Source organism: Taudactylus pleione, unplaced genomic scaffold (assembly GCF_031769625.1).
Source record: "Taudactylus pleione unplaced genomic scaffold, aTauple2 ptg000190l, whole genome shotgun sequence".
Lineage (NCBI taxonomy): Eukaryota > Metazoa > Chordata > Amphibia > Anura > Myobatrachidae > Taudactylus > Taudactylus pleione.
In genome coordinates this window covers 4,879,751-4,905,023 of record NW_028284592.1, presented here as the reverse complement: position 1 = coordinate 4,905,023, position 25,273 = coordinate 4,879,751, and the positions used below count along the sequence as shown (strand labels likewise).

Below are 25,273 nucleotides of genomic sequence, written 5' to 3'. Positions count from 1 at the left end.
ATGTACTCACATTTCTCCCACCCTCACCGTCCTATGTAGTGACATATTTCTCCCCCTCACCATCCTATGTAGTGACACATTTGTCCCCCTCACCATCCTGTGTAGTGACACATTTGTCCCCCTCACCATCCTATGTAGTGACACATTTCTCCCCCTCACCATCCTATGTAGTGACACATTTCTCCCCCTCACCATCCTATGTAGTGACATATTTGTCCCCCTCACCATCCTATGTAGTGACATATTTGTCCCCCTCACCATCCTATGTAGTGACACATTTCTCCCCCTCACCATCCTATGTAGTGACACATTTCTCCCCCTCACCATCCTATGTAGTGACATATTTGTCCCCCTCACCATCCTATGTAGTGACATATTTGTCCCCCTCACCATCCTATGTAGTGACACATTTCTCCCCCTCACCATCCTATGTAGTGACACATTTCTCCCCCTCACCATCCTATGTAGTCACACATTTCTCCCCCTCACCATCCTATGTAGTGACATATTTGTCCCCCTCACCATCCTATGTAGTGACATATTTGTCCCCCTCACCATCCTATGTAGTGACATATTTGTCCCCCTCACCATCCTATGTAGTGACACATTTGTCCCCCTCACCATCCTATGTAGTGACACATTTCTCCCCCTCACCATCCTATGTAGTGACATATTTGTCCCCCTCACCATCCTATGTAGTGACATATTTGTCCCCCTCACCATCCTATGTAGTGACACATTTCCCCACCTCACCATCCTATGTAGTGACAGATTTCCCCCCCTCACCACCCTATATAGTGGCATATTTCTTCCCCTCACCACCCTATGTAGTGACATATTTCTCCCCCTCACCACCCTATGTAGCAGTGCTTCTCAATCTTCGTCCTCAAGACGCGCTAGGTTTTAAGGATATCCATGCTTGATCGAATAGTACTTTATTAGTGCCTATGATTTAACAATCTGTGCCAAAGTTATCCTTAAAACCTGTACTGTTAGTGTGTCTTGAGGACAGCGTTTGAGAAGCACTCCTCTGTTGCAACACATTTCTTCCCCTCCCCAACCTCTGTAATGTTACATTTCTTCCCATCCTCTGTAATAATGCATCCTCTCTCCTCCCTAGTATGAACACATTTTCCTTGAAATGTCTCACAAGTACTTCGTCTTCCAAGGCAAAGTACTTAGCCATGTCAAATTCTGGGACTTTAGGGGAAATTTATTTTACAATGTAAAGATCGTGTAAAGCAATTGTCAGATTCTAGCTATTGTTTGGGTTCTGGACTATAGATGGACAGTAAAAAGGTCGACAATGTCTAGATAGACACCAGATGTTAGACAGTCAATAGGTCGTCAGGGACAAAAGGTCAACAAGGTCAAAAGGTCACCACAAAAATGATCAACACATGCTTTTTTTTTTGTTAGGGTTAGGCACACCCTGACGGGTTAGGGTTAGGCACCAGGAGGGAGGTTTAGGGTTAGGCACTTACTGTAGGGTTAGGGTTCGGCACTAGAAGGGGACTGTTAGGGTCAGGCACCTACCCTGGCGGTTAGGCACCTGGCGGGAGAGTTAGGCACCAAGGGGAGGATTAGGGTTAGGGTGAAGATTAGGGTTAGAAAACAAAAAAAGATGTCGACCATTTTTTGCATCATTTGTACCCGCCGACCTTCTTACATGTCGACCTTTACTGCGTCAACCTTTTGTCCCTGTCAACCTATTGACTTCCTAACATCATTTGTCGATCTAGACACTGTTGACCTTTTTACTGTCTATCTCTTCTACCACGCCCTTATTGTTTATTTTTTACATTCTTTAAAATTGTAGCTAAAATTTGAATAGCTGTTGTGGACAAACACCTTCAATTGTTTTCTTTAGAAGATTTGACAAGCCTCCCCCTCAGTCTCTTCTGTGAGTGTTTCTGACTGCCAGACTAATCTTACCGGTGAAGGTCTGGTCTCCATTAGGTAGTGAGGAGGAAATTCTGCACTTCCCTGCACAAAGTTGGACAGATCTAGAGAAACATGACACGTTATGTCACAAATACTGTAATAGTTTTTCAGTACCAGTGTCCTGGGTCTCCCTGTTTTTGCACTGCTTCCCACGTGCCATATATAAAATAGACAAATTATTCCTACTGTATAGAACTACTGTATATTTGTTAATCTGATTTGGTCACATTTTTTTCTATGCTACATTAGCCTATATGTTTTAATTCCAGGAATGTATTGTTTTTGTTTGTGATGCTAGGTGGATTTAAATGAAGAAGAAACTATACTGATTATACGCCGTCTACATAAAGTGCTGCGTCCCTTCTTGTTGAGAAGGTTGAAGAAGGAAGTAGAGTCGCAGTTACCAGAAAAGGTTGGTTATGCTATTTATGTTGCAGTGATTGGCTCCTTTTACATGCATGGACCAATAACCAGCAAAGCTGAGAAGTAATTGCTCATGGCCAAGTTACAGAGGGAACTTACGCAAAACAGGTTTTGACAGTCAAATTAATCGATATGAAACTGATTATTAGCAATTACTTGCTCTGGTTATAAATCTAAAGCTATTTGTGCACTGATTTATGTTATCTGTATGCTTATGATTTGTATGTGTTATGCAAAAATAACTTGTTTATTTATTTCCTTTTTTGTTACTACTTGTTTGCAAACATTATATACCTTTCAATTATTTCAGGTTGAATATGTAGTTAAATGTGATATGTCAGCTCTCCAAAAGATTCTATATCGACACATGCAAGCAAAAGGGATTCTCCTCACTGATGGATCAGAAAAAGATAAGAAGGTACAGTATGTAAAATGCTGTCTCTGAATTGTTTGTGAGAGTGTGTTGGAGAATTTGCAAGTGCTTCTGTAAATTTATCATGATTTTATTTTAATGGTTGGTATCTCGCAACTTAAATAAATAGTCACAATTGTGAGCATAACAAGAGATTAGCAAAAGTCTACTATTGGAAATGGTCAATCTAAGCCAAGAAACTTCTGAGGTTATTATTTTAGTAGTATTAGGAGTTCTCCTTTCTATGTGAAACACTGGGTTTATACCAGAAGGCACGAGGAGCCTGTCCACTGCTGCTCCCTCTATAACCTGGTTAGCGGAAGCTAAACTCAATCGTCAATTTTCCGTTGGAGCTGGGTGCGAGTTTTGAGATTGTTTTGCGGCCACTTGTATATTTATGCATAATTTTTTTTATATTTGTTTTCCCCTTGAGACGCATGTACCCTGCTTTTGGGCTACATTAGGGGCAGACTGTGCAAATCTGAAGCTTCTCAATTGACCGCAGTCTGCTCCTGACGTGAGAGCATCTCCAGGAGACATGGCCACTACCGCCACGGGTTACTGCCCGGGATTCCCGAACCACTAAAGCCCCCTTGTATGCTCTTTCTGTCTCCTACCATGCACCTGAGATGGGGGTGCACTGTTCTCTGTTCCCGAACGAAACAGAGAGCAGTGCTCAATCCCTGGCACCTCAGAAGGGATATATATAATATCCTGGTGCTGGGGGCAATAGGGCCTAACACGCTTCATATCAGGGCAGCTTTTCTGAGCTGCTGTCAGGGTGCTACTTAGTGATGGCAGCCTTTAGTTCGCAAGATACTTGGAAGGAGGTACTGTTGGCCTTCCTCTTTTTGGCACTGTCCAATCAGATGAAGTCAGAAAATATTCTGCTCAGACACAAGCAGCCGCCGTTGACTGAAGCAACAGCAGCAGCACTTAAGGTGGGTACACTAGATCAGGGGTCTTCAAACTTGGTCCTCCAGATGCTGTGGAACTACACATCCCAGCATGCACTGCACATAGTTTTAGCATGCTGTTATATCAAAAAGGTGGCAGTGCATACTGGGATGTGTAGTTCCACAGCAGCTGGAGGGCCAAGTTTGAAGACCCCTGCACTAGATGATATGTCATCCGATCCTGGGGAGCCGGTGAACTAAGTTTTTTTTACTGAATGGCTACAAAACATTACTTTATATCACATTGATGCGACATTATAGTGATATCTTCTGGTAGCCACTTCATGTGTACATGAATAAGTCCTGCATTATTTACTTGGAAGACATTCCTTCTCCTAGCCCAGTGGTTTCCAAACTTTATTGAATCACGGCGCCCTAGTGCATCGGAATTGTTTTCACGACACCCCTAAGCCAAAAGTTTGTTATTGAGAATTTCAGAAAAATGTAGTAAAGTAGTACAGTGAAGTAAATTGTGGTTACCTGTCATCCTTAGGCTCAGTAATATAGTGGGGGACAGGTTTGAGCTTCTGTTTAACCACATATTACATTACATTGACCAGAAATAATTTTATTTGGTGGTGGACCCACCAACCTATGGCACCCCTGCAAGTATCCTGAGGTACCCCAGGGTGCCACCACTGTCCTAGCCATATCTTTGACTTTGAGATGTCTGAACTTGCAGCTCTTTCCTGCTGGTCCACATGTTTATTTTCCATGAAGACAGGGCTGTTTTAAGGACTACACCTTCCCTTCAATCTAAAGTGGTTTCCCGCTTAATATAAACCAGGAAATACTGGTTCCCGCTTTGCCTTGAGAATCTCATCTGGACCAGCAGGATGCTCTCCATTTGTTGGATGTAGTAAGAGCGCTTGAGGTTTAGTTCTTCACAATGGGGAGATCTGCCTCATGTATGATCATTTTATTTTGTATGACTTTCAAAAAAGGGTCTGACCAGTCTCTAAATTAACTAATAATAAATGGATCTCTGCTGTTATCAGTCAGTCTTACATTTCTACAGGAAAGGCTGTACCTAAGACTGTACATTCCCGCTCAGCAGGTTTGTTGGGGCTTCTTGTGTGGAGAGACATGGGGACTCTGCTGAATAGCTCTGCAGGGCATATCAGCCACCTGGTCTCTGATTTAGTATAGTTTTGGCATCTGTCCTCACCACTGACAGATGTAGGTAAGTATTACACATTGGAATGCATTTTATAGCATCAGACACTGAATGAAATTGTTGTAAAACATACAGAACTATTAGTATTAAGGTACTTGGTTAAAAATTGAATTTTATAAGCATGTTCTAAGTAACTTTGACGTCTCGTTAACTTTTAGGTTTAGAAGGGATCTTATGTATAGAAAGGAGGATGTGGCATATTACTTCTCTTAAAGACTTGATTTATGGTAAATTGGAATGGTATAAACCAGAGGTTTGCAAATTACTCCATTAGTCCACATTTTCAGTATATCCATGCTTGAGCACAGGTGAGTTAATTGCTACCTCAGTCAATTTAATTTAACCATCTGGACACAAGCATGGATAGCCTTAAAAACTGGACTGGAATGGCGGAGTTTGGGAACCTCTGGTATAAACCATGAAGGTAAATGATGCCAATACATGTCTTTGTACTTTCTGACAGGGCAAAGGTGGAGCAAAAACACTGATGAATACGATCATGCAGCTAAGAAAGATATGCAACCACCCATACATATTCCAGCATATTGAGGTAAGTCCGGCGGTTGTCATCAGTTACCAGTCAGGTAATCACTTTATACTAGTGAAAATTTAGGGGGTGCCATAGCATAGGAAAGTAGTTGACATACTGGCAGTCAGGATGCTGGCGCTCAGAATATCAGAGCCGGAAATCTTAGAATCCAGGTGCCAGGATCCCGTCCGCTGGCATCCCGATGGTAAGTATTAGGGGGAGGGTTAGGTTAGGGGTTAGGATTAGGCACTACAGGGAGGGTTAGGCTGTGAGGGGGGAGTTAGGGTGAGGCTGCGGGAAAGGTGGGTTAGGGTTATACAATTTACCTTTGTGCGTCGGGATTCTGACTGTCTGGATGCTGTTGTTGGTATTCTGACCGCTGGCATCCTATACCCAACCCATAGCATATGTGGCATACGAGTACTTAATACAACCACTAGGTGAAGGGTTGAACCAAATTAAAATGTGTCAAAATCACCAGACATGAATAATTACCTTGTGAAAACACTACAGCTTACTGATTTGCAATGTAAACATCTAGGATTTCAGTCCAATTGCTGCTGATTTGTGGCTTAAGGTGCAATGTCTGCTATGTGCCACATTTACTGGTTTTTAATACACAAAAGTTCAGTTGTCACTATACAGATAGTGACAACTGAACTGATGTTCATCTTCATTTGCCAGTGCAAGAAATTTCATATAATGAAAATTATAGCTATACAGTGTATTTCTAGTATAAGGGCAGATACATTATGCTTGTGTCTTGCTTTTAAAATGTAAATTACATGGAAAATATTGTATACTATTAAAGATAAGCTGTTGTCCTTCAAATACTATGTATACACCCCTATAAAACAAGTATTGTCAATACATATGTCATACAAAATAATAATAAAAAAAAAATGTATTGCAGGAATCATTTGCTGAACATCTGGGATATGCTAATGGAATAATCAATGGGTAAATAATTTTAATATTTGCATCTGATGTTAGCATTACATATTTTAAAGTCTTACAATCCAACCACTTTTGTTTTAAGATAATAGAAAAATAACAGGATTATCTTCTGTATTATTATAGTAATGGATTGTTCATACTGATTATGTCCATTTATTTTGCATTATACTGTATATAGGATGCAATCAGTCACTTTTCTTGATTTATTTTAAAATATTACATTTCAAAAGTACTTTCTAGCCAGAATCTTGTCTGATATCTCTTGTAAAGGTGCGTACACGCTGGGCGATATTACTGAGCGACTGCACAATTACGACATCGTAGTCGTGCAATCGCTCAGTAATCGTGCACAAATCGTGCACTTTTATGTCACAAACGACCAGCGATGCGCACTCCCGCTGGTCGTTTCCGACATTGTCCATCGCCTGAACATGCAGCACAATCTGCCGATAACGACAGATTGGCATGTTCAGGAATGATGGACAGTGCCTGCACTGAGTGACTGATCGTTCAGTGCAGACACTACAGGGGATCAGGAACGACGGTACGATTGCGATGTCTTAATCGTACTCTCTTTCCTGATCGCCCAGTGTGTACGCACCTTAAAATATTCGAATGCTTGAATAAGCTTGAGAAGATATAAGCACACTGTTTTTTATTTTGGTACAGTACTAGTTAGAGCTGGTTTTTGTTGATAGTTTGTAATTGGTTGAGGTCAGTTGCCAATCATTATTTGGTTAGCCTATTAGCTGCCCCGTCAAGGCGGGGTTTAGCATTTGTATTTTAAGGCTGGAGGAGGAGTCAACTGCCTCTTGCCATTTTGAGATACCTCCCTCCCACCCACTCGGCACATTGAGGAATTGGTTTGTACCAATATTTTATTCATGTTGAGAAATTGGTTTGTACCAATAGTTATCAGTTGAGAAAATTGGTGTGTGCCAATACGTTTCTCGTTGGAATATGCTATGCTTCTTTTTCCAACAGGTGAGGAGCAGCAGGCGGAAAGCAGTGCTCCTCGGCGGCTCAATTTAGCGCAGCAGAGCTTGGCTAGCATTCCCCCTTTGAGAAAAGCGAGTCGGTTGCTACCTTAAAGGAGAACCAGGTCTTCATCCTAGGGAGGGGCCAGCAGTATGCTAGTTAAGGGGGGGTGGTTCTACCCAGGATAGCTTGCGCAGGGGGTGGAGAAAACTCCACCCCATTTTGGTAAAGCAATCAATTAATTATGAGCTGTGGACCGAGGTAGCACTGCTTTTTCGCCACCAGGACTAATTAACAATTCTAATTTCATATAATAAACTTGGCTGTGACCTCTTTTACCATTTCTATACAGTTGTCTGTGTCTTATTAATTAGTTAAGTTATATCTTAAGAGTGTTGTGTAAAATAATAAAACTATGGATGACTTAAGGATTAATTACATATTTTTGTACATAATTGTAGAACTGAAAGAATGGTGTTTTTTTTTCAGATGTATTGGTTATGTAAATTTTATCTTTCTTTAACTTGTTTACCAGGCATTCGACCTCGATTCTCAGATAGTTACAAATTAGCTAGTGTCATAGGAAAAGTACAAGACACCTGTTTTGATTAAATGTACAAGACAGTAGGTTTGCTTCTAAATGTTCTCATAACAATTGTTTTATTTTGCTAGGCTGAAGTTCATTTTATTAAAAAAAAATATATATACTCTGTGTGGAGCCATTTTAAGTCATGCTGACAATTTGATTGCTCCATAATAAATAGATTTATTGTTTTATATTTTTATTTGCTTTCTTTTTTATAATTAAGGATTGTTCTTATTGCTTTTAGTAACTGACTGGTTTTCTTCTTTCCAACCATACACTACACTTCTTATTTACTTGAAATTGCCTTGTACTTATTTCTCTTGCAGCAAGGCTGGAGAACACTGGACAATGGGATTGTAGGTTGGGGCTAGAGCTGGCACTTAAATTAAACTGTAGCTTTAAATCCTAAATTCTTCCCCCCCCTGCAATCCCACAATTCCAGTGTTCTTTAAGTGCTTCACAGAGTAGGGCATGTTTTAGAGGGCTGCTATGGATTGTTAGCTTATATTTCTCTTTTTATTTGGAATATTTATTTTTCTTTTTTTCAGTTAGGTACCTGTGCGCTGCTTATAGCAGCGCACAGACTGAGTGCGGCCGCTGCGTTTGTCAACAGGCCGGCGCACAGGGGGGTGCGCTTCACGGGGACCCCCCACAGCACTCTGGTGTCCGGTGAGAATGTCTGGGCCTGGGGTCCGGTGCACGCGGTTTCAATTTTAGAGGGTGACGATGGAGGGGGCTGTCGCAGATGGTGGCCGCCATTTTGCAAACAGGCTTGTTGCTGTGCTCCCCTCCCATACAAGAGGGGTGCGCGCGCGGACAGGCTGCCCATCAACAGGGCTGGAACGGAGTTTCCCGTAACCGTGGGTAGTACTCCAGGTCTGCGGAGTATGGAGAAGGTGGGGTCGGGGCTTCTCACGCTGCACTCACCTTCCTGCAGCAGCATAGAATGTCGGCTCTGCCATCACCAGGTGCACGGAACGTCATCCCTCTGCTGGTACTGTTGGTCTCTCCTGCATGACACAGGAAGGTTTCAATCTTCTCCCCTGCAGCTCCATGTAATACAAGTAGTCTACGCTTGTACTGGTATTACCTGCCTACTGTATGTGTTAACTGCTTCTGTGTTAGCCACCTATGTATACGCAGACTTCACCGCTGCCTGCTTTACAGTTAATCACATCTTTTGTTATACTAGGGGCAACACAGACGGTGTAATGGTTAGCATTGCGGCCCCACGCACGGCGGCCGTGGGTTCGTTTCCTGGTACAACCCTAACTATATGGAGTTTGTACTGGGATTTTACTGTAATTTTAGCAATGTTTGCCTTCATGCACAGGGTACCGGGCAGGTTGGTGTACACCCTATTAGTGGTGCTGGTTGTGCTTCACAGGGAAACCAAGTTCAGGCTTGGGTTTTCCCTCGTCTCTGGCGCAGGCTTTTTTCCCTCTATAGGGTTATGTTCCCAGCCACGGTATGTCCCGCTCTGGCTCCATGCTTTACAGCGTGCGGCGTCCGCATTTCAGCCAGTTTTCTACAAGAGACCTCATGGCACAAGGTAGTGTGTTTGACTCCAGCTCAGACAGTTGTGTGTTCAGACTATATACTTATTTGGCACGCTTTTCCAGGATACTCTCTGCTGTGCGAGGCGCAGGTGGAGGGTGGTCTTGGTGGCATCTTCCTCCTTTCAGGGCTTTATTAGACGTTTTGCATGCAAAAGAGCTTGCGAAGCTTTGCGCTGTCCCGTGGGGTGAGGGTCTACTGTCTCATTGCTGCTTTGCACTGCTCTCTAGGCATTTTAGATATGGATTCCCCAGCGGGGTCTGTGGGTCTGGCCAAGCGTTGGCGATGGAAAGTCATTACTTTCCTTCTGCGAATCTCTCCGGTCTCACCAGAAAGGCATAGTAGACGCCGGCTTAAGAGGTCTCCGCTTCTCGCAGGTATCTGATTGGCAGCACCTTCCACGGTGGTCGCTGCCATAGCAGTTATCACCACATGCCCCTTCCTGTTCAGGGCTCGACGTCCTTTAGGGTCTTCTACCCCAAACCTTTGAGGGTTGTCTCCGGTCTGTTTTAATAGGTTCTTTGGTCATTATCCGGCCTTGGCGAGCCTTGACATGGGTGGTGGGAGCTATGGTCACTTCTGCCATCACAGTGATTTGCCCTGGGATTCCCTGCTAACTTGGCATGACATTTGCGGCAAGCTCTGTGTGGCCAGGCAAGACGGCACAGGTTGCTTACGGGTTTTCAGCTACGGCCGGTTTGGCTTGAACGGTCCCTTTGGCTCAATGCTTCGCATTCACATTCATTACCAGTTAGTTCCTTACACTATCTTCTGTTTGGTAAGGAAGTTCTCTTTTAGCCACACCTGGATATTCCCCACCGGTCGGGAAAGCACTTATCTTCCGGTGGCCGTCCCTAACGACGGGGTCTGCATTCCCAAGCTTTCGCTCCTTCCTCTGTGTGGTGCATCCTTGGTAGGTCAGTCTGACACAAGCGGATTTTTTCCTTGGCAGGGGTTCGATTTCTGGGGGCAGATTTTCTAGTCCCATTGACAAGGAAGCCTAGGACCTAACGGGCTATCTCTCTCGCTCTACCTAGTTCGCGTGCAAGGGGTAGGGCGTTTGATCCGGTTCAGTGACCTTTTCTAAAGTTTTCAGACAGCTGGGTGCTTGGCATCATTCGCTATGGTTCCATCTTGGACCTCTGAGGTCCACCTCCTCGGCGTTGTTTAGTTATTAACATCGCTCTTCCCCAGGAAGCGGCGAACGCATTGACATTGGTCCGTGTTATCATTCCACTACTCTCAGCCGGCAAGTTTTTGCTCCCAAGACCACCGCAGGAATGCAAACTGGGGTTCTATCTCCTTCCTTGTTTGAATGCTCATTCCGGATGATATGATCTCTTTGTGCCTTGAGCACCAGGGGGTGGGTAGTTCAGTTTGCATGAACTCTCTCAGATCGGTACACCACAATACGAAGGCCAAAAAATCCTCGCTAGCTTGTCTGGTATGCGTATCTTCAGGTTCCATTTCGGGCGGGTCGTCCTTCTTCAGTGGGTAATTGACCCTGTTCCCTGTCTCTTCCGGACCCTACCATTCGGTGGGGCCCTGGCTCCGTGTGTTTGCAACACAATGAGATTGGTGATGCCATGCATATTGCACACAAAGGATATCACAATTCGTCCCTCTTCTGAGATTTTGTTTGTGAAGAATACGTAGGCTTCACAGTTACGGACTTTCCTAGGTCGCTTGTTTCATATACTTTCGGATCAGTGTTGTATCCCGATTTTTGCAAGGTCTCCCTTGCTTCCTCGTCCACGCCTTCAGTTTTGGGGGTTGCCTCCGACACCTCTCTCCAGCTGTGTTTTTCTTGCGGCTGACATTCAATGGACACAACCAACCTTGGCCAACGGTTCAGGCGGAGCCTCGTCCGTCGACCTTGTGGAACATTCGGTTGTTGGGCATGATGGTCTCCACTTAGGTACCATTCTGTGGACCAGGTTCTACTCGCGAGAGTCCCAGGGGGTAATTCTCCAAACTGGAAAGGGCTGCTCAGCATCCCTCTCGTCTCCGTTTCCGTTCTGTCCGACAGCACTCATCACTCTCCATTCGTGGAGCGTTTTCAGTTGTTCTCCTCCAGGTCGAATTCTTGATCCTTCGGTGTTGGTTCATTGTGACCATGGCTACGAGTCTCCTGGGCTGAGGTGCCGTGACATTGCTTTTTGGCTTCGGGGCCTTGGGTCACCGTCCACAATGGCTCGGCTGTTCGATGGACTTGCGCTACAAACAATCGTTCTGGCTCTGTTAGGTGCCCTGTCCATCCTCACCGGCTGGCCGATCGGACAAACGACTTGGCGATGGCATATGTACTTCTTCCGGCAGGCAAAAGAGCACAACGCCGATGCTGAAGTCTTTCCGGGGCGGAGACCTTTTTGTTCAGTCTCTCTCAGCGGTGGTCATACCAGTAGGGGGAAATTGGTCAGTGGACTTCCTCAGTAGAACCACGTTTCTCCCAGGACAGTGGGCTCTCCCTCCAATGGTCTTCCTACCAATCGGGCATGAGGCCTTCAGTGTGGGGATCTCATGGCCCCTTGGCACGTTTGCAAGACTCCGCAGTTTGGTATGTGATCCGCTAGCATCCGCAGGTGGTTGCCTTGCCTGTTCCGTGGAATTTTTCATCCAGAGAATCTGTTTCCGCCGTCCACACTATTCCCTCATGTCTCCAGGGGCATTGAGGCTTCCCGAGTGAGGGTAATCCTAGTGGCTCCAGGTTGGCTACGCTAGTCATGGTACGCGGACATTCACCCAAGGTCAGTAGGTCCGGGGTGGCGTCTTCCACTTCGTCCAGACCGGCTGCAACTTGGCCCATTTTTACAAGGGCACTTTCCTTGGTTGGTTTTCACGACGTGACTTCTGTGACTGAGTATGAGAAAGCTGCAGGTTTTTCTCTCTAGTGATCCGTACTACGCTGCAAACCCAGACTCTGTTTCCATCTCTTGCTTCTCTCCGGGATTGGAAAAACTACCTCTTGTGGTGTAACCGTTCCAAGTTATCGCCTCACGTTTCTTGGCCTTCCTTCTGGAGGGTTTGGAGGCCAGTTGACTACTTTGTTTTGTGACGATACAGGCTTGGGCCCTGTCATTTTCTTTCCAGCAACGTTTGGCTCTTATTCCAAGGATACAAACTGTTTTTTACAAGGTGGACTGCGTATATAACCACCGTTTTGTTCACAGGTGGAGCCGTGGAATCTTAATCTAGTCTTATCGGCTCTCACCTAGGCTCCATTGGAGTCGTTGCGCTCAGTGGATCTTCAATTAATTGCTTGGAAATTGGTCTTTCTTAGGGCTTTTGCTTTCCCTCGGCATAGTTCAGTGTTTAGGGTTGGCAAGCCACATTTTTCTTCTATGACGATTGTGCGGTTGCACCGTACAGGTTATATGTTTCAGCCTTGTTCTTACACCAGGATATTGTTCTTCCGGTTCTTCCTCTTTTTGTGAATTTCCAGGACTGGGATGATCTGGCTCTGCTAGTTGTGCTGAGCTCTGCATATTTCCTTGGATATGTCTTCTTGGGATGCCGTACTGTTCTCAGCTGGTTATTTATAACGTGCATGAACATGGTTGACCAGCTCCGCTCAGTCATCACTAAAGCCTATTCTGGTGCGTGGTGACCGCCACCAGACCAGGTGTCGCCACCTTCTGCTAGGGCGGCGGCGATCTTATGGGGCAGCGTAACGCGAGACTTCAGCAGCACAGGTCCGTAGTGCGGCCATCTTGTCCTCTGGCCTCACGTTTACACATTTTCACGTTTCGGCAAAACCCACTTTGGGTGTACACTGCCCCGATCAGGCAGCCTGAGCGTCCCACCCCTGGGGGTGGCTTTTGAACGTCCCATTGTCCAGAGTTCCCCAACCTTGCTGCAAGAGAAAATAGCATGTTTGGACAAATTACCGTTGAATCCTTTTCTCTGTCGTGCGAGGTTTTGGTTCTTGACAGTCTTTTTTTTATTTTTTTTATTTTATTTTTTTTATTCTTCCCCTACTGGTTTGTTTGGTTGGTTTAAACAGTAGACCGGGTTCCTGCTACTTCTCTCCGGACTATTTAAAAAAAAAAAAAAGTACTGGAATTGTGTGAATGCAGAGGGGGAGGAGTTTAGGATTTAAAGCTACAGTTTAATTTAAGTGCCAGCTCCAGACCCAACCTACAGTCCCATTGTCCAGTGTTCCCCAGTCTTGCTGCAAGAGAAAAGGGGATTCAGTGGTAAGTTGACCAAAAATTTCTATTATCCAAGCTTGAAACATTCCCATGTAAATACAGTAACACCAAAACTAAAAACCTGCTTCTACAGAGTTATGGGGTAGATGTATGAAGCAGTGAAAAGAGTGGAGATGTGTGCCAGTGGAGAAGTTACCCATGGCAACCAAACAGCTCTTATTATTTTACAGAATGTACTATAAATGCAACCTCAAAACTGATCGCTTTCCGTGGGCAACTTCTCCACTGGCACACTTCTCCATTCTTTTCATTACTTCATACATTTACCCCTATGAGTTCTAGGAACACTACTACAGTTTTACCTTTATTTATTTTATTCTATTAATCTGTAAATAAAAGTGTATTGTTATTGTGTTACAGTGAATAGCATATGGGATGCACAAACTTAAAAAGCTCTCCCAGATTTGATCACTCTGATGTCTCTGTATCATGATGTGTTATCTACTTTTTGTTGTTACTATGCTAATGTACATTTTTTAGTATTCAAACTTAAACCAGTTCTTTATGTCTCCAAGGCCTGATTTGTATAGGGCCTCAGGAAAGTTTGAATTACTTGATCGGATCCTACCAAAGCTACGAGCCACAAATCACCGGGTCCTGCTCTTTTGTCAGATGACATCACTCATGACCATCATGGAAGACTACTTTGCTTTCCGGAGCTTCCTCTACCTGCGACTTGATGGTTTGTGCTTTCTTTTTATAGTCAGAGTGAAATAAGTTTTGTTTGACAGTGTCATATATTTAAATTGTTTGGCAATCGCTTACCATTAACAGTGAATTCTGGTATTTCTCCATATCTAGTCTGCTTAAATGCTTTGAATGTATAAATTACCAATTTTTTTACAGAAATATATTCATACAGGGCACTCTAGCCTAACTGAAAAACTTTGAAGTAAAAGAAAAAGACAAGGATTACAACAGATTTAAAGAATGCTGCACACTATTAGAACCAAAATGAAGAAGAATCTATTTACATTTACAAACATAGCATTGAAGATATTAGAAATTGCATGCACCCTTACTTCCGAAGTGAGTGCTTGCTGTATTATGTTCTACTAGTCCAAACGTATATTCTGGATATATCATGAGTGCATGAACTCTTATTCTGCAGATCAGTAAGCCTGATATAGCATAGTCACTTCTAAGTTTTTTTTCTATTAAGCATAGAATATTAACATATATTAATACAATGGACCAGAGGTTCCCAAACGTCCTCAATGCTCCCCAACAGTTCAGGTTTTAGAGATATCCATGGTTGAGCACAGGTGGTTAAATCAAATTGACTGAGGTACTAATTAAATCACCTGTGCTCAACCATGGATAACTCTAAAACCTGAACGGTTGGGGAGCCTTGAGGACCGTGATTGGGAACCTCTGCAATAGACAGTCTAGGTATCAAAAGTCTATAGGATAAAATACTTTAGTATTTAAATGGATTATTTAGTTCCTAACATGATTGACATGCTGCGGCATTTGGGGGACAGACACGAGGATCGTTCTTCAAAATGGAGGCGTATTGAGTCCAGGATCTGCGCCGTCGGCTTACGCAGCCTGGCCAAAGCAGCAACCATTGCGACGGACGTTCGAGAGAGTGATCCGAGTCAGCGTCTACAGACGCTGCACTCAGATTGCAGTTGCATGCCGGAGGTGTCCATTTCCTACAGACACCACCTGCTGCATTTGTATTTTGGTTGGACTGTATTGCACAGCCGCTTTCCTGTGGCTGTGCTATACCGTCCATCTCTGAATCAGGCCCTATGTCATGAAACCTAATGTTTTATAATATGTTTTAGATCAGTATTTAAAAGTAGTTATTAAAAATCCCAATTAAACCTTTCTCATCTCCTTAGTGTACAGTTATGATATATATCACCTCTACCCTGTAAATTGTCCACTTATAACATATATTAGCGCAATTTTCAAGAGAGGCATTTTGTTAACTACTGTACATAACTTGGATAACACGTGAAAAAAAATGTTCCTACATACAAACTAAATAGTTGTGTGAATTATATATAATTTCTCTTGAAATCTGAATTAAATGACCATTAAACCTAAAGTACAAGCTGTTTCACTATGAGAAGGCATCACATACAGATTATTACACTCAATATCTTGAAACATTTATATAATTGAGTTATTTTATGTTGTATTTATCCTTTATTCACTGTCTTTTCCTTTGGTATCAGCCATTTTCTATCAGCTAGGTTATATAAAGCAAATTGATATTGCTTACAGCCATCTCATATTACAGTGGCACTGGGTGATGCTTGAGGTTTGGGCACCAACTCTGTACACTTTGATCATGCTTACCCACAGAAACCCTTCTACAATATCCACTCTGGATTACTTACTGATCTACCCAACAAAATGTACATCTACCAAAATGCATAAAAAAACTGTAAACCGAATTTACTTACATGCACAAGCCTTAACTGTACTGAACGAGCATGTCCTCTATCCACCGCCCAAAGGTGTAAGGTACCGCAAGGTACTGCAAGTGCAGTAAATTTAATGTTTACATGTTGTGGTTCGATTACTATACAATTGTAAAGCAGGTCCAAAGTGTCTTGGCAACTGGAGTCCCTCAGTGCGGATTGTGCACCTGCAAGTCACACACATGCTGCACTATATGACACTGCCCATGTTTAATGAAGGCTCTGCTTGTTGATATTAAGCCGGTGGCAATAAGTTATTTGTTTTTTTTTTTAACACTGGTGACCCTTGGTGTCTGTCGTCTACCTTGGCACAGTGATTTGAGGTACACTTCACTGTTTTTGTATTCCCTTCCTATTTAAACTAGAGATGAGCGGGTTCGGATTAGTTCGTATTTTCCGCCAAATTCTTTTTTTTCCCGCCAAAAGTCGGGTCTCAGAAAGAGGCAAAACGTCATCTTTCATGGACAAACATCATCATTCCTGATTTTCCCGCCAAATCTGAATTTGGCGGGAAAATATGAACTAATCCGAACCCGCTCATCTAATTTAAACACATATGCAAATGTATATTAAATGCAGCTAACATGGAGTTTGATGTCTTCTAAGGTACAACCAAGTCAGAAGACCGAGCTGCATTGCTGAAAAAGTTTAATGAAGAAGGATCACCCTACTTTATCTTCTTGCTGAGTACCAGGGCTGGAGGATTAGGCTTGAACCTCCAAGCTGCAGACACAGTCGTCATTTTTGACAGTGACTGGAATCCTCATCAGGTGCCGTTTTTATTGTTATTAAAATGATTATCTTCCCAAATGACATCCTATTTACTGATAAAAATAACTTTAATCATAACTAGTTGGTTAAAAAAATCAACACGCATAATATTATGTAATGCATTGTTACTTGTATAACTTTTATTTCCCGAGATATAATGGTTGTTTCCATTAGTCTCTTTGTGACGTCAATAAAGGTCCATCCAGCAGTAAGCTGTAATGTGTGTAGACTTTTCCAAATACTCCCAATCTGTATAGCAATGTATGCTAATTAAATAAGTATAGTGTAGTGTTCCTTTTTACCCTCAGCCTGCCAAAATGTATGTATAATGTAATTGATTTTACATAGAAGATGAAATAATATGGAATGATATTATGTATTTTAATACACCTTTAATTTAAAAATACATATTTGAAGAACAGTTGCAAATATAATTTACATTTTCTTTGTTATGACAACACTTAAAAATGGCTTCCCCTTCCCCAACTGAATATTAAGCACTTTTTATTTGTGACCTGCAGTGTGAAATCTCTTTTCAAACACTGTTGCAGCAGTTTAGGGCTTTTGCATAAATGGGGTGTATTGTCACAATGTGCAAAGCGCAGTCATTATTATCAATATTACACTTATTCCACGGTCGGAGCACCCGCAGCCCACACACACAATTAGTTTAATTGAAAGTCAAGTATTTTATTTAACACTCTTGTTTTGCACCATAAGGTTACAATAGTGCAAATATGCTATTGTCAGACATTAAGGTGGGCCAAGCTACCCCAGGTTAGACTGAAAATATGGAATTACTTACTATGGCTTTTAGCACATCTAGACTATTTATACCAAGGGTAATGAATATCCCGGCATATGTACATTTAGTTATCATAGATTCTTTACAATAAGTGAGAATGCATAGGAATAATGTCAAGTATGTCTTATTGATAATGTAGGCAGGTAGACATCACAGAGCACCACACCTCATGCCAAGGCTTAAATGCTTTCTACACTTTATGTACTAAAATACACATTTTATTCTGAAAATGCATTAGCCCCAAATGTAAGCTTTGTTTAATTAATTTTGGGCAAATACGCACATCTTAATAACGTATCATGAGCTAATCTATGCTTGCATGATTTTCAGTAGACTAGTAATATATCTAAGAAGATTTTCATTTAATACGTAGGACTTGCAAGCACAGGACAGAGCCCACAGGATTGGACAACAGAACGAGGTGCGCGTGCTGCGCCTGTGCACTGTGAATAGTGTGGAAGAGAAGATTCTTGCAGCTGCCAAATACAAGCTCAATGTTGATCAAAAAGTTATTCAGGCCGGCATGTTTGATCAGAAATCTTCGAGCCATGAACGCAGGGCGTTTCTACAGGCTATTCTCGAACACGAAGAGCAGAATGAGGTACTTTTTTTTTTTTTTTCCTACATAAACCTTTATAACATAGTTAGAAAAGGGAATCATCAGTTGTTTTTATGTAAAGTCTTATTAAATGGGAAGCTATAAGAGAAAACTGAATAAATAACACAGCAAGAACTCATTGATTGCCGGAACCACATATGCTGTCCATTAACACATCAGATATACATGCTTTAAACGTATTTTTGCAAGGTCATGATACAGACTCCCATTTTCCCATGGGAAACCTATGAGCCTATATTGCATTATTTGTGTGGTCATCAAAAGCGACATGCCATAGAGATCTTTGCTCTGCTCCTTCCCATGGCAGTTTTATTGTGTTCCATTTATAATCTACTGTAATAAAGGAAGAGACAGCACATGATTGGACATACCCTAATTTGGTATTTACTTATATTTTTGGTTTGATTTGTTTACTTTTATAGAACATTTAGTATTTAGTGTACAAAGCCCTAAAAACTAGTTGGATGTACCTTTTGGTCAGTTGCAGTAGTTTTCTATTCCCGATAATGATTTTTGCTGCTTCTCTTGTCACCCTTGGTTGTCAGGAGCAACTGTATGCCAGTCAGACGTTAATAAAGATATCTCTTTTTTTTATATGTGGTTTGAGAGCTAACAGCGCTGTGGGCCACAGAAATAAATAACCGTAAACTAAAGAAATGTGATGTATAGATAATAAATAAAAGGAAAATCAGTTATGCCATAAAAAGGTTATTTCAATTTATTAATAGATACACTGAATCAATATCTTATATTTAAAAAAACCACCAAAAATCGATGCATATAAAAATACGCTGGTGTGGGATCACCAAAAGATGTTATGTGGTATCTGCAATCACATACCACAGCTGATAATTAGACAGTTCAACAGAGTGGTAACTCTGTATCATGTAATGTTGCAGAACTGACACAAATAATAAACAGTTGCTAAATTCTTCATATGGGTTAGCTGGGAATTTTAGCTGTGAAATTTTCTCTAACCCTTCCTTAGGGGTGCCTAACACTAACCTCCCCCCCCTAGTGCAGTGATTTTCAACCTTTTTCAACTTGAGGCACACTACGTAAAATTTGTTAATTGCCAAGGCACACTATTCGGCAATGCAGCGTGCGCGACCCATGAAAACACATACTGTACATATTGGCATCCACATAAAAAAAACACATTCATTGGCCTCCACAGGAATAAAACACACTACATTGGCCCCCACAGAAAAAAAATAACATTGGCCCCCATAGAAAAAAAAATAACATTAGCCCCCACAGAGACAAAAAACAACAACACATCGCTGGGGACACAAAAAAATATATAAACCACATTGCTTCCCCAGAAATTAAATAATACTGCCTCCCTGTCAGTCATCGGCTGTGGGTTCCCACACTGCAGAGCTGTCCGCAGTGGCTGACTGGCCATGAGCTGGCTTGGTGACTGGCCACGGACGGGATGGAAGGGGTGGCTGGCCACAGGAGGGTGGGAGAGAAGGGCTGGCTGGGTGACTGGCTGCCAGCGGGAGGGAAGCACTGGCTGGCCGCTGGCTGGTGGGGAGAGAAGGGGTGGCTGGTGGGCCGCGGGTGGGAAGCAAGGGCTGGTTGAGACTCTGTTGGGGTGGGCGGGCGGGCAAACCAGGCAACACGGCGTGCGTGACCTGCGATGTCACGCCGCCGCATTTAGGTAGGTCACAGTCCGGGCACGCCTGAGCCTCCCAGAGGAGCTCAGCAGCAGCGCTGCCCAGTCCGCACTTCTGACCTGCAGCTCTGCGGCACACTTCACAATCGCCCGCGGCACACTACTGTAGTGTGCCGCGGCACAGCATTTGAAACCTCTGCCCTAGTGCCTAACCCTAACCTCCCCCCAGGGGTGCCTAAACCTACCCCCTCCCCCCACCCCCACTGCGGCTATAAGCTCCCGAAGCCCGGCTTACCTACGTTCAGTATGCTGGGTGTTGGGATTTTGGCGTGGGGCTAATGATAGGCATCAGTATTTAGACGCCTATCATTAGTCCCATGCCGGGATTTCACTGGCAGGAAGACGGCGGTTGGCATTTCCACCGCCGGCTTCCTGACTACATCCCCCTGAACACAGGGGTGGGTGGTATGTAGCACTCAATTGTATCAAGCGGAATTATGAGTTTTATTATTTTGAGTTTTTTATTCAGTCAATATACTCCACAGTCTCACTGGGGCCAAAATGATGGTGGTCAATAATGCTGACCTGGCGCTCACAATACGAGAGAGGACTGATATTCTGCGTGGTGAAGTCCGCCTTATCTCACCACATCCCCGACTTGTTAGCAGCCATGAACTGGGATCCGGTCACTCAGCGTGGCGAGGTCCGCCTGTTCTCACCTCGTCCCCGGTGTAGTTGTACAGTGTGCGGAAGGTCTGGTCACCCAGTGTGGCAGGGTCTGTCTTCTTCCACTGCGTCCTCAGTTGTATGTGGCTAACAAGAAGCGCCTGCCGTATCCCAGCTAACTGCGTCCTCGGCTGGATAACTGTTGGTGAGCTCCTTCACTGGACAATCAGCGGAAACAGAGTCTATATCCCACAGCAATGATCAAACATACGTAAACTTTACTTTATTTTATGTTTGATCATTGCTGTGGGACTGTGGGACTCATTCAGACCCGCTCGCGAGCGCAGGATGCTCGCAAGCGGGTCGATGTTACCCCAATGCGCATGCATACAACGGAGGGAGCTCCGTCGTGCGCATGCTCGAGACCCGGACAGCGACAGCCAAGCTGTCGCTTCGGGTCTCGCACCAAAGGGGGCGTGCTGTCGATGGTGACTGACAGCACGCCCCCTTTGGTGGGCGTGCCGGGGGCGTGGCTGCCAGACGGAGGCGTTCCCATGGGTCCGGCCCCACTGGCATCACTAGTGATATCAGTGGGAGTGATTTTGGCTCTGATAGAGCCAAAATCACTCCAGGCTTGCGGTCACCGAGACCCTACCGCAGGGTCTCGTCTTAACCATCGCGACCATCTTTTTGGCCGCTCGCATATGCTGTGGGTGGTCACCCTAGCTATGCGAGCGGCCAGGAGGCCGCTCCATTTTTAGGTAGGAGGGCACTGATTCAGAGCGAGCACTCTGGTCAGAGCGTCCGGCTCTGAATCAGGCCCTGTGTGTCAGTTCTGCCTGTGGTGGACATTAGGTGATACAGATTTACCACTCTGTTGAACTGTCTAATTATCAGCTGTGGTATGTGATTGCAGATACCACATAAAATCTTTTGGTGATCCCACACCAGCGTATTTTTATATGCATCAATTTTTGGTGTTTTTTTATATAAGATATTGATTCAGTTTATCTATTAATAAATGGAAATAACCTTTTTATGGCATAACTGATTTTCCTTTTATTTATTATCTATACATCACATTTATTTAGTTTATTTATTTCTGTGGCCCATAGCGCTGTTATCTTTTTTTTCTTTGTTATTCTTTTGTCTGGCTACCTTTTAACAGCACCTTGGAACACTTATTTTGTATTGATAGTGGTTTATAGTAGATTTTTTTTAGTGCCTGTGGCTATATCCTTTTTTCTCAAACCTGTCAGCAGGTTATCCGCACCTGTGTCCTGGTTATCAGCACCTTTTATGGCATTAAAAAGAAAAAAAAATGACAGCTATAAAAGGAACCACACAGATTTTAACCAGACTGACTTGTTTTGTATGTTCAGTTTTCTGAAATACACCTCAGTCAGCTTACAGTGGCTCCCAGATGGATTATGTTATTCACATGTACTTAATATACACACTTTAAACATACTAACTGAATCTTCCCTGCTGTTAATTATCAACTATTGTGACTCATTTTTGTTTATATGTTTACCTTAAAATAACAAAAGTGTGCATCACTCAGATGCTGTTAAAATAACAGTGCAAAAATATTGTGGCTGCTGAGTTATGCAGAACTGATTTGGCTATGAGACTAATCCCAAGGATAATATATACGTTCCCTGTAATGTTCTGTGTCTATGATCTTGATGGAATAGTATATAATCTCAGAGATATATCAATGTTGAAACATAATGTATATAAAGGTGTACTGTATATAAAGGCTCTCCAAAAATATTAATGTCTCTCATAGGCCTAAGCCTGTAACAAGTAGTTTAGAGCAACTATTTTTAATTACGATAAAATAACTAACTCAGTAAAGCTGCATATCCACATGCCGATATTAATGGACGACTGAAAGATAACGACATCGTTATCATTCACTTGTCCATTAATTGTGCATAAATCGGGCAGTTTACTGTCGGAAACGACCAGCGATGCGCGCTCTCGCTGGTTGTTTCCGACATCAATCATCGCCTGAACATGCCGGTCAATCTGCCGATAACGACAGATTGTCCATGTTCAGGGATGAGGGGGAGGGTGCCTACACTGAACGACATATCGTTCAGTGTTGGCACTACAGTGGATGAGGAACGACTATACGATTACTATGTCGTTATCATACACTTTTTTTTTTTTTTTTCCCCCTAGTCGGCAAGTGGATACACACCTTAAGTTAAGCGGAGGTGGACTGTTGTCTGTTTGTGTTAGGTTGTGTATTAATGGGTAGTTAGACCTGCCCTTAGTGTGTTTCCCTGCACACTACCTTCACCTGAAAGGGGCCTTCAAAATAATGGAATAGTAAGCAGCAAACAGTGCATCTGTGATCACTTAACACCCTAATGAACCTTGTCTAATTATACCGCTTTTATACCAAGTTTCCAGGTCTGACCCTGAGGTTGGAGCAGGGTTCCAATCAGGATCAGACCCAGAACTTCCCCGGCGCCGACCCAGGAGTCGGTGCCGTTCACATCGGAGCCAGGTCTGCAGTGACCCGGCTCTTCCGACGTTGAAGGGGACACTTGGAGATGACATCTCCAAGCACCGCTGAGGCCTGCCAATCGGCCAACATGTGGTGCGATCTGGGTCACGATACACTGCAGGCTGGCACGGGAACGACCTGTGGCCAACCCTGCAAAATACCCAAGTTAGATCCCCGGGTGGATCCATTTAAACCGGCAAAAATTGCGGGTTGATGGGCATCAACCCGGGATTTTTAGCTTGGTGTAAAAGGGGTATTGTTCATGAATATAAACACATTCTTTACTGGTGGTTACCTGTATGTGGTAGCAGTGCAGGGCAGAATACCTCATCCAGGTGTATATTGGTCCGTGATTACTAGGCCTTAGTTAACAATGGAATTAAGAGTTACCTAGCAGAAGGAGAATGCATTGTCTATATGTTGACTTGTTGTTGTCTTTTTTTGGGTGATGCTTAGCAGCCTTTATTCTGGGAGTTTATTGGGTATAAAAGGTTCAGAAGAATATTGATGAAATGTAATCAATATTGCTACTATTTGCCATGAAAAAAAAAAAGATTTTATCAAAATAAAATATTAAAATAATTGCTGAAAATCTGTATGCTTGTATGACAAGGTAGGTTTTTTCTTTCGCTCCATGGGGTCAATCCAATTAGGTGCGAGTCAGGGCTTGCAAGGAAACTCGCACTGCGAATTACACTTCGTATCCAATTCCAAACCCTCATTAACTTTCTACATGAAATTCACGTTTTTTTTGTGCACCTGTATGAGGGTGTGAAACGGTAGGGAAAATCTTTATTTTAAGGTAAACATGTTGGGACTTGCTTCAGAACTCCTTGGACACCCTCCCTAATGACTAATTAGGCAATTGGGAATTTTCAATAAGCTTAACTGGGCCAATAATTACATATCATTATTGTATTATTGAAAAAAATTCCCTCAATTTAGTCCAAAATCAACTTTGTTAGTTTAGGTACCCCTAATTTAATGAAAGTGTTTGTTTTTTGTTTTTTTTTTAAATAAAAAATAATGGCTTTTTATAACTTTTTGAGTGGCCTCAAATTACCACAGAACCACCTTTTTATTCTACTTTTTTCTGCTTTTTTTTTATTGTATTTTTTATTTAATTCTTGAACAAATCAACCATTTGACACAGTTTGAAAACCTCCAGTACTTTAATTGTGCTTGCTAACAGCCTTCTATATGATTCTGCTAACGAATAAGTAACTTTTTGCGGGTCCAGGATAACCCCCATGTGTCTTTACAGAGTGCAATTCACCCCTTATCAACACCGTGCTTTTCTAGCTGGAATCATGGAGTGTACAAAGAAAACCAAATGTACAGTAGTGCTAAAATAAATAGCTAAAAAATATCCTCTTTAAAGTAAATATCCTCTTTACTACCCCTTAGTAAAAGGTGATTAGTGCAAAGCCAGACATTTTTTCCACAGGCTCTCCCAGTTCTGGATACACAATTGACAAATGAATGGACTGCCTTTTAAATCAGCAGGGCCAATCACATGTTGTAATTTCTCTGTTTAATCGAGGGCTGTAAGAAAAGAAAACTGCAGCACAGATCACTGGCCAGAGCCCCATATGCTACCACCAGTTACAGGGTACTAATTGAACTTTACGGGACAGGAAATATGATGTGCAAAAATAAATGTATTCTCCAAGATCACAACTTTTTTTGTTTTGTATAAGTATAAGGGATTTTTGCATATAGTATGATTTCCACGAGTGTTTCAGGTTTAATTGATTTTTTGGATATTTCTGTTGACACTATAGTATCTAAATTTCTGATATATTCCCCTTTCTCTGGTCATCGGGTGCGTTATCCGGTCCCCTCGTAGGCTCAGCTGTACAGTAGTAGAAGAGCTGGAATCCTTTGATGCAACTGCTCTCAGTCACTGATTGGCTGGGAGCGTTCCGCACACTGATTATGTGAAGCGCACTGCGTTTCCAGCCTATTTGGGACTAAGAGAAACTGCATTATGGGACTCCATCTATTCCACGGGCAGCTAGTAGAGCCTGAGAGGACAATGTAATGCAAACGGAATCAAGACTGTGACTATTAACCCAATGCCCCAGCCCAGTCCACAGTTT

General features: G+C 43.0%; 1 protein-coding gene across 9 annotated transcripts in view; it reads left to right on the top strand.

The window, feature by feature from the left end:
• SMARCA2 (SWI/SNF related BAF chromatin remodeling complex subunit ATPase 2) overlaps positions 1-25,273 on the top strand; it is a 233,705-nt gene that overhangs the window by 105,507 nt on the left and 102,925 nt on the right. For all 9 annotated transcript variants that reach the window (XM_088476593.1, XM_088476591.1, XM_088476597.1 and 6 more), the window contains 7 exons: positions 2,243-2,356; positions 2,678-2,785; positions 5,376-5,462; positions 6,355-6,401; positions 14,246-14,412; positions 16,775-16,938; positions 18,118-18,345. In XM_088476593.1, coding sequence (XP_088332719.1) covers positions 2,243-2,356; positions 2,678-2,785; positions 5,376-5,462; positions 6,355-6,401; positions 14,246-14,412; positions 16,775-16,938; positions 18,118-18,345 — 915 coding nt within the window. The remainder of the gene's footprint in view (positions 1-2,242; positions 2,357-2,677; positions 2,786-5,375; positions 5,463-6,354; positions 6,402-14,245; positions 14,413-16,774; positions 16,939-18,117; positions 18,346-25,273) is intronic.